Genomic DNA, 10,857 nt, shown 5'->3' with positions numbered 1-10,857 from the left:
TTATTGCTGCACTATTAACACATATGCTGTGCTTCCAAAATCTGGTGAGCAAACAAAATCTCCAATCACTCCCAACTCAGGATTTTCATCACTCCAATCTGATATACCTTCAATTAGCTTTGGATTCATCCCTTGTTTCCGTCCCATGATCCAAAGATCATATATTTCGTCTCTCATTTCATGAATGGCTTTGATTGTTTCCACCCCATCCTTCACCATCACCTCTCGGTAAACAACCTGATTATTTCCAAAGTCTTTCAACCTGAACTCTGCCATAAATTCAACATCTAGCGTCCTCTCCTCCTCCTCATCATCATTGTACTCCTGGTTAACATCCAAAAGGAACTGTACAACAGTGAGTTCTGCATTCGGCTTCCTAGCAAAGCATTCTGCGAAGGCTAGTGCCTCACGAGCATCGGCTCCACCCATGAAGAGAACAGCAACACGGTTTATTGATAAGGTAGAGGAACGGCACAGAATGTTTGTGTTTGGTTTCTGATCAAAAAGCATTCCAACCGAACAAGGTGCCTTGGCAAGGAGGTTCAAATTCACCAGGTGTGATGCATTATATTGAGTATAGTTTCTCCATCCTGGCTTGTGGAAGGGAACAATAATGAGTGATACCCTTTTTTCTAGTGCAAGTTCACAAATATCATGGTACATCGTGTTGTAAGGGGACACAGCCGTGAATGTGTGAATGCTACCATAGTGGTCACGTGTTTGCTCATAGATCTCAAAGGCATTTACCATGAAGTTGGAACGGGCATACTTGGAAGATCTATGATGTTTGTCGTGAGCTATAAACCTGGCATTTGCACCACTGAGTTCAACAAGGTGGAGAGCGTACACCGTGATTGGGTTTTGTTTGGTTGAATGAGAGGCTTGAAGTAGGTTGATGAGTCCAGGGACACAATCTTGATCATGAATGCAAGCGACAATCCTGATTTCGGAATCGAGTCGAGAGTGCTGTATGGTCCTCTTTTTAGAGCCGTGAATGCTATAATGTTTTGTCAGTCTATATATGTTTCTTATGAGGGGTGTCGTAATCGCTGTTACTATGGTTGTAAAAAGCACAGCCAATGCAAAATTTTGTTCCTTTAGTACTACCTGCATAATAATCACTGAAAGATTATATATATAATCATGTAAAGATTGAAAAACTCAATTAAAAACATATAAGAAAAAAATGCATTAGCTTCAACATTTCGCTCGTTCCATGGAAATAAGTTGATAAAGATTTCTGTTGATGAGTAAAAGCATTCCAACCGAACAAGGTGCCTTGGCAAGGAGGTTCAAATTCACCAGGTGTGATGCATTATATTGAGTATAGTTTCTCCATCCTGGCTGTGGAAGGGAACAATAATGAGTGATACCCTTTTTCTAGTGCAAGTTCACAAATATCATGGTACATCGTGTTGTAAGGGGACCAGCCGTGAATGTGTGAATGCTACCATAGTGGTCACGTGTTTGCTCATAGATCTCAAAGGCATTTACCATGAAGTTGGAACGGGCATACTTGGAAGATCTATGATGTTTGTCGTGAGCTATAAACCTGGCATTTGCACCACTGAGTTCAACAAGGTGGAGAGCGTACACCGTGATTGGGTTTTGTTTGGTTGAATGAGAGGCTTGAAGTAGGTTGATGAGTCCAGGGACACAATCTTGATCATGAATGCAAGCGACAATCCTGATTTCGGAATCGAGTCGAGAGTGCTGTATGGTCCTCTTTTTAGAGCCGTGAATGCTATAATGTTTTGTCAGTCTATATATTTTCTTATGAGGGGTGTCGTAATCGCTGTTACTATGGTTGTAAAAAGCACAGCCAATGCAAAATTTTGTTCCTTTAGTACTACCTGCATAATAATCACTGAAAGATTATATATATAATCATGTAAAGATTGAAAAACTCAATTAAAAACATATAAGAAAAAAATGCATTAGCTTCAACATTTCGCTCGTTCCATGGAAATAAGTTGATAAAGATTTCTGTTGATGAGTTGTGTGCAAAGAAGCCTCAAGTAGGAGAACACATTGGTTGGCTACCTTCTGGGAAAGCGACATCTTTTCTTGGCCTCAAGGTGGTAAGACCGCGTATATGAAAAATTAAAGGACACTTGGAAATCATATCCTGTCTGCTCTTCTATCGACACCGTCATCATTCCAAGACCCAAATTGGTACCCTGATTCTGGTGCTTCTAATCACCTTACATCAGATCTAGCAAACTTACATCTTCACTCAGGATACCATGGTCCTCACTCCATTAAGAAAGGTAAGGGTCACAATCTTCCAATTTCCCACTCAGGTATTTTCTTCTTGAACACACCTACCCGATCATTTACCCTTAAAAATATCTATCATGTTCCTTCAATTGCTCATAATCTTCTATCTGTTTCTCAATTTACCAAGGATAATGTTTATTTTGAGTTTCATCCAAACTTTTTTCTTGTAAAGGATCTCAAGACGGGGGAGGTGGTGCTCCATAGACTGAGTAAAGGTGTCCTCTACTTCTCGGAACATGCTATTAGCCTTAATGTTCATTCTTCCTCTACCTTCCTAAGCGTCAAAACCTCAGTTGATATTTGGCATCATCGACTAGGACGTCAACCAAGTTCTTTTTAAGCACAAGCTACCTCTTTCCACCAATAAGTCAACTTTTTGCTCCACATGTCCATTGGGAAAAATTCATAATCTACCTTTATTTCAAGTACTACTGTTTATAGATCTCCTTTGGAATTAGTTGTTTAAGATATTTGGGGGCCATTACCCACTCCTTCAATTAATGGTTTTAAAAATTATATTTGTAGAGGGATAAAATCGTCTATCATCCTGATCATTCATCCGCACCATCTACACGCATCCCGAGATAGACATGCGATATCATTTGAAAATGACTCTATCTTATTAAGAAAGAATATCAATTTAAGAGGATTCTTTCCCTTTTTATGTAATTCTTAATTTGAGTAAGACGTAATATGGCCAAGTGTAACTTAATTAGGGTTACGACTCTTTTTAGGATTTTTCTATATAAAGGCCTTGAAGCCATCGTAAAAAAGGGGAAGAAGAAGAGAGGGAAAATAGAAGAGGAGGTCAAGAGGCCATGTAACCGTTAGATTTATACTGAAATGGTTCCCCGAGCCTACAGACGTAGGTACGTTTGCCAAATCACGTAAAAATTCATTGTCTTCTCTATCTCTTCATATTCTTTATATTATTTTGTAGATTTAATGATGAAATTGTGATTGAGGTCGATTTATTACAAAATCAACCTCCACAATTGACCCCGTCCGTGAGAACGAAGAGAAAAATCCATGAGAAACCATGTGGTATGGTCGGGGTTCCAAATCAAGAATTGGGGGCTGCACAATACTAACCCTTTGGAGTCTAGGGTTTCAGATCAGGTATACCTTCAAAGCAGCAATGATTCCTGCAAAAGAGAACAACAAAGCTGTAGTAAAGATATATAAGAAAGGTTGTAATGCTACATGTGTGGTTGAGATCAAAGAACCGGTCGCTCAAGAAGTTGTTGTTCTAAAGCAGGTTTTTGCGAAAAGAATTGCAGCTTTCAAGAATGGGAAGGGTAAGAAGAAGGAATTGTCCCATAAGATGCAGTAATAATGATCCAGATGACATTCAGAGATTAGATGATTCGTTGATCTTAGGATCTTTGAGTTCTTAGAGAGCTTGCTGTGGAGAAAGCCAAATTGAAGGAGATCATAATTTTATTTAACAATTTCTCTTACCGAAATCGGATGGCTCGAGATGTAGAGGAAAGACAGAGGTTTTTTGAGAAGATTATCTTTCTTCTCTTCATTGTTGATGTTATCGAGGTTATAATAATATGTTAACTCAAAAAGGGAAGTGTTATGCCTTGTACAAATACACGGGCCTTACTATAGCTAGGCTTAAGGTGATATGACCAAATTATGTTACTATTATGTTAAGCAAACACGATCATTCGGTGGAAGGTGACACTTAACCAATGGTGAGGAATGATATTGTTGGGTCTAATTTTCTATAACAAAATTCACATAGAGGTGCAAGGGGCTAGTGTGAAAATTGCTGGGTACTGCTTGAAAAACTTGTGTCAACAAGGTGCTATGGGAGTGGAAAGTGATCCATCGTATTTCAATTAAAAAAGTTCGTGTCAAGACATGAACATTACGGTCTTCCAAACAAAAAGACGTATCACAAATACAATGATACAACTAGGTGGTTATGTTAAATTCAAAATTCTTAGTCTTATTAATTGTTGAAACAAATAATAGTGTCACGCAATTATATTACTCGGGGGCTTGACTCATGCCCATAATAAGGTGCCACATGACACAATTTATTACCTGAGTCAACTCAGCACAAAAATATGGTGGGAGCTTCGTTCATGCCCATAAGATGGATTCCATGTGACCTAATTTGTTTTGTTTGGTTGTCTCGACAAAATGAAGATTTAGGGATTAACTTTATGCCCAACTCGATTGAATCTATATACTTCGCTGAGTTAAGTAGTTCAATTTATAATTCATTGTTGTATGTTTGGGGACTAATCTCGTGCCCAACTTGATTGAGTTTAAGAACTCGGTTGAGGTGAGAGGTCTAACCCATAATTCTAATCCACCAAGACAAAAGGTATATACGGGGGTTCGGTGCAAACCCAATCAATAAAGTAAAATGGTTAATTCGTACTTGGGAGGCTCGGTCCAAGTATAATTAAGGACTTGGTTTCGAGATTATATAAAAAATATATTTTTAAGGATAGTATTATAAATTTTTTTTTTTTTAAGTTTTTAATAAGTTTTTCAGGTCGATTCAACAAATTACAAGAAGGAAAGAAGTTCGATTCCTTTTGGAATCGAGTATTACTCTATGAGGTGAGTGATGCAAAATCCAATAAGACAAGAATGTCGATTCCTCTTGGAATCGAGTATCACTCTATGAGGTGAGTGATGCAAAATTTAATAAGGTAAGAAGGTCGATTTTTCTTGGAATCGAGCATCACTCTATGAGGTGAGTGATGCAAAATCAAATAAGGCAAAAATGTTGATTCCTCTTGGAAATGCGTATAACTCTATGAGGTAAGTGTTGCAAAACTCAATAAGGCAAGAAGGTCAATTCCTTGAAACCTAACATAATTCTATGAGGTGAGTAATGCAAAACCCAAACAAGACAATAAGGTTGATTTTATGTGAACTAAGCTTCACTTTGAGGGGAGTGAATTAAATATTTACAAGGCAAGGGCAGCTACGGTTCTTTTATTATTTATCAAAGTCTTGTATCATTTTGGAATTCAAACTTGATCTGGGACTTCGATCGATTATTCTATTATTTATCTAAGTCTTGAATCATTTTGGGATTCAAACCCGATCTGGAACTTTGATCGATTATTTTATTATTTATAAAAGTCTTGGACCATTTTGGGATCTAAGTCTGATATGAGATTTCGATTGGTTATTCTATTATTTATCTAAGTTTTGGACAATTCTAGAATCTAAGCTTGATCTGGGATTTCGATCGATTCTTCTATCATTTGTCAAAGTTTTGGCTCATTAAAGAAATCAAGCTCAGCTTGCGGTCAATTTTATTATTGAAACATCTACTTATTATGGGAGCTTGACTAAGTTGAATATCAAATTTTTTAAAAAATTTGGAAGAAAATAAACTTGAGGGATCAAAAATGATACTAGTCCAAAAATCAAAGTTAGTGCTTACTTAAGTCAGAAGTATTTCTCGAAGATGGATTTTAATACATCGATCTCTACCTTTAAGAGGGGGTTATGTGGAGTGATAAATTTATCTCTCATCCGAATCATCAACACACATCCTGAGATAAACACAAGACATCATTGGAAGATGACTCTATCTTATTAAATAAGAAATTGAATTTAAGAGGATTATTTTCTTTTTTATGTAATTATTAATTTAGGTAAAGGGTATTATGATCAATTATAACTTAATTAGGGTTAGGACTCTTTTTAGAATTTTTTTTATTTAAAGGTCTTGAGGTTATTGTGAAAAGGGGGATGAAGAGGGTAGAGGAAGAGATGAAAAACGGACGGGAGGTAAGGAGGCTATGTAACCGTGAGATTTATAGTGAAACGACTACCTGAGCTTGTGGACGTAGGCACGTTTGTCAAACCACTTAAAAAATCATTGTCTTATCTATTTTTTCATATTCTTTCTATTATTTTATAGCTTTAATGGTGAAATCTTGATTGATGTTGATTTATCACAAAATTGACCTTTACAATATTCATTTTATTGATGCATTCAATAGGTTTACTTGGATTTTTTCTCTTTTTCGCAAATTTGATGCATTTCGTACAGTAGTGTTATTTAAATAAAAAATTGAAAACATTCTCAATTGCAAAATTAAAAGCTTTCAAATTGATGGGGGCACTGAATACAAACCGTTCAAGCATTTTCTCGTAATCAGGGCATTACTCATCGTCTCTCTTGCTCTCCCACTTATCAACAACATGGTTTAGCTGAAAGAAAATATCGTCACACTGTGGAAATAGGATTGACACTCATTACTAATGCCTTTCTCCCTTTCACTTATTGGGATGATGCTTTTCAAGCCGCCATATTTGTCATCAATCGCCTACCATCTCCTTCGTTAAAAAATAAATCACCTTGGGAAGTCTTATTTCATAAACCCCTTGATTACACAATTCTCAAAGTGTTTGGATGTTAGTGCTTCCCCCAACATCGACCCAATAATTCCCACAAACTTATGCATCGTTCCCTTCCTTGTGTTTTCTTGGGTTGTAGGATTCCCATCGAGGCTACCGTTGCTTACATGTTCCGACTGGATGCAACTACATCTATTGTAACATAACCTCAATGAAAGCTACTTCCCTTTCGCCACTCAACTAGTTGTCCCCACAACTCTTAACAACCTTCGCCCTTGCCTCCTTGGCCCCCTACCCCTCTTACAACAATCTTCTCCAACTTCTATCCCCAATTCCCCATGTTCTCCACCCATGGTTGTGACTACCCCTCATAATAGCTTGTATGTCACATTACCAACCCACAATCCTTTGAACACATGAACCCATCTACTCAATCCATAACTGATTCTTCTACTCCCCATCTACTTGTCCAATCCTCACGTCTAGCCACCCTACCCAACTCAACCCATGTATACCCTATCCAAAATTCTCCAAATTTATCCAATCTAAACCAAAATGTAAGTCTCCCCCCTTTCCCAACCACAAATCAACCACCGCATGGTTACTTTGAGCAAAAACATGAATCTTCAAGCCCAAGGCTCTTACTGCCAAGAAATATCCTTTGTACTTTGAATCTGAGGAACCTTCATGTTTCACCCAAGCACATAAAAATCCGCAATGGCGTCAAGCCATGGATGCTAAAATGAATGCACTTCTTCAAATGGGTACTTGGACACTTGTCCTACTAGCTCCTAGACAAAATTTAGTGGGATGAAAATGTGTTTTTTGCATCAAATGAAATGTTGATAGTTCTATTGATAAATATCATTGTCGCTTGGTGGCTAAAGGCTTTCATCAATGATATGGCCTTAACTATAATGAAACTTTCAACCCAGTGGTTAAAACAAGCACCATTCACCTTGTTCTCTCCATTGTCGTATCTAAACATTGGCTTATTCGCCAACTAGTTAACCAAAATGTCTTTCTCCACGGGAACTTAGCCAAAGAAGTCTACATGACACAATCGCCTAGCTTCATCAATGGTCAATTTCCTCATCATGTCTATTGTCTACATAAATCTACCTGTGGAGAAAGACATAATCCAAATTTTTGAAACTCTGCTTCTCAAATAGTGTAGAAACACACTAGCCCAAGACTCATAAACAAAAAGAAGAAGAACAACAATTAAAAGGATGAAAAGAGATAATTTAAATAAAAAAAAAACTTTGTAACTTGGAAATGAAACCTCCACTTATACAAGATATGGAATTTTCAGTGTTGATGGTATCTTTCTCACTTTCTCTCTTATCAATGACTATTTCAAAGACTTAGTTGTGAATGAGACTCCCTACATGCATATATAGGTGGTGGAGAAAATTTCTAGTATATTAGAATGCTTGTTCAGAAAGTTTTAAGAGGATTCAAGTTGGAAAACGAAAATGCATTGAGACTTAAGATTGGTTGCATGAGAAAATGGAGATAATTAATGGTAAAGGGGTTCATTAATAAAGGTGGGGATTCTAGAAGAGTACATGGGAAAAGCAATAATGACTACATAGAAAATGCAAAGGTGATGCGGTGTGTCAACCACACATGTGAAGTGGGGTCCATACAAAATTACATAAATATCCTCATTACAACCCTCAAAATAAAATAAGAAAATATAACTTCTAGAAAATTAACTTTAAAATTTAACACTACCTAGGGTCTCAAACAGGCTCCACGTTCATGCTACACACGGTTGAGTTCCTACTTATGTGACTTTGGTTTTGTTCCTTCCAAATCAGACTCCTCTTTATTTTTCAAGGCTCAAATGGACTGGCTTTTCTACTCGCTAAGGAGATCTCTAAAGATAGAGTCCCTGTCAAATAAAATACAAAAGAATACTTACTTGATTCTATAAACAACACATCTAAGATCTCATCAATTTACGAGGAGATTTTTACAAGATACAAGAATTGCGTTCTGTTTTACGCGGGCATAGCAACTATATGAAAATCAGATTATAATTATTAAACCTAATTTATATATATATATATTTGTCACAAAAAGAAACCAAAGAAGCTTGAAAGTGGTTGATGGAGGGAGTGTTATTGAATGTACCTTAGATTTCTTCCAATGGCGGAATGAGAACAGCTCTGTTTGGCCTCTCAAGTTCATCATGAGGCTAAGGGTTAGGGCTTCAGTAAATGACATATTGAAGTAGAGGGAAGGCAATAGAGTCCCCGCCACTTTTCCCAAGTACCCAACCAAGAAGAGGAAGAATAGCGAACACAAGGCTACCCAATCAATCTTGGAGAAGACATTGGTTTCCAGGCCAACAGTCACATATAGGCAAGGCATGAGAAATTCCAAGATGATAGTCTCACTCCTGTTCACAATGGTTGATCCCAGAGGCGGTCCATCCGGTATCGCTAACCCCAACATCAAAGGTCCATAAGTAATAGGTGCACCAATCATATTGCATACCACACCCGAAACTGAGACAACTAATAGGATGGTGATCACATAGCCTTGGTCCACGGGTTTCCCCACTGGAGTCATTCTGATTATCTTCATTATGGCAGGCCGAAAAACAAATAAAATGAAGAATAGTAACGCGACCATGGAAGATAATTGCAGAAAGACTCGAGATGGATGATATCTTGAAAATTGGTCTATGGTTGCAAGGATAAATAGAGAAGCCCAGCCTGCTACATCAACAACCATAGAAGTGGACATGGCGAGTCGGCCTACTTTGGAGTTGAGGATGTTTAGCTCTTTGAGAATTGGAAAGAGAACCTGAGATGAATTTATTACCAAAAACACCAATATCCACCCAATCACTTTCGAGTTGGCGATATTCTTCTCTAAATAATGCCTTAGAAAGTATTTACCAGAAGAGACTAGTATGAAGGGAAGGATCACACCACAAAAACCTATAAAACAAGCCTTCTTTCCAGCTTTTGCAATCATGCTAGTATTCATTTGCACTCCAATCAGGAAAACGAAATACATCATAGATATTGCTGCTATAGTATTCAAAAAAATGTCACCTCTGTCGGGGAACATCAACGCCATGTATTTTGCATTTCGTCCCAAAACAGACGGGCCAATGATTATACCACCCTTGATAGAGATCAATCATCAAAGTGCATAACAAATGAGAATTACATATACATGCATGGGTTATAGAATTCTTAATAGTTCATTAAAAAGGATGAAAAAATAAAAATAAAAGAAGCTTACGTACGATGATCTCTGATACGACACGAGGTTGCTTGAGAGGCTTGAGAAGAATCATTACTATACGGGTGATGAGGTTGATCATGGAGATTTGTACCATTAAAAGAAGCAAGTCGGATTCCAAAGGACTGTTACCATAAAATATGCCCTTACTGTGATTCACGTTACCAAGACCTATGGGTTGACATAACTTGTATTCAGGGTCCTCTGTAGCCATTAATCTTTGATATATTTGAATTTTCAAAAAAAAAAATCAAAATATATCTAGGAATTAATGCTGAAAAGAGACGTTCTTGAAAACAATGTGCAAAGTATGCACGAAAACAATAAAGAAAAGGAAAATAAGCTTGAGAGAAAGTAGGGAGAGCCAGCCACAAGTTGACGTGGAAATGGTGGGTGGTGGGCTGGTGACAATGGCATTGAAGTTTTCAATTTTAGTGAAGCTAGCCTGACTATGTTAATAAGATTTTAAATCTTACTAAGGTTCGTTGGCCAACATCTAATGAGTCGTTCTAAAGTGATTAAAAAAACTCTTAAAAAGGCCACTCAACTGATGTTGCAGTGTACGGGAATCATAAAGTTTTATGAAAATGGTTAAATGGACTTCGTTCGACACTGTCCTGATGTGGGGATGTGCACAGAACTGTAGAAACTTTTGCTTGAGATATGAATGAAAGGCATTTATGATTATGTGCACATCTCCACATCAGCATCGCGATATCCGTGAAGTTACTCCAGCAACACTCAGATTTTTTGACTTGTATCTCAAGGAAAAATACAATGATTCTGTGCACACTGCTGGCACGTCAGTTGAGTGTTTTTTCCCTTAAGAACACTCCATTTCTCCTCGAGATGCGTGGACAGAGCACATCCGAAACCCTGATTATCTAAGTCTAGGATTGTGGTCAAAATTGTGGTGTTGCTCACAAATAGCTGTCCATCATTGATGGCCACACCAAATTTCAC

General features: G+C 37.5%; 1 protein-coding gene across 1 annotated transcript; it reads right to left on the bottom strand.

Annotated features, from left to right (window-relative positions):
- On the bottom strand, nucleotides 1–10,197 carry LOC147385082 (cation/H(+) antiporter 15-like). The gene is made up of 7 exons (XM_086425002.1): nucleotides 9,899–10,197; nucleotides 8,770–9,774; nucleotides 7,750–7,811; nucleotides 3,406–3,425; nucleotides 1,495–1,853; nucleotides 1,267–1,344; nucleotides 1–1,107 (listed from the first exon to the last, which is right to left on the bottom strand). The coding sequence occupies exons 1-7, from the start codon at nucleotides 10,106–10,108 to the stop codon at nucleotides 1–3; spliced, it is 2,841 nt and encodes a 946-aa protein (XP_086281128.1). The 5' UTR covers nucleotides 10,109–10,197.
- Between the last annotated feature and the right edge of the window lie 660 nt (nucleotides 10,198–10,857).

Source organism: Akebia trifoliata, chromosome 15, assembly GCF_017979445.1.
Source record: "Akebia trifoliata isolate Shusen 1 chromosome 15, ASM1797944v1, whole genome shotgun sequence".
Classification (NCBI taxonomy): domain Eukaryota; kingdom Viridiplantae; phylum Streptophyta; class Magnoliopsida; order Ranunculales; family Lardizabalaceae; genus Akebia; species Akebia trifoliata.
Note: the sequence above shows the minus strand (reverse complement) of the source record. Positions and strands in the feature narration are given on the sequence as shown.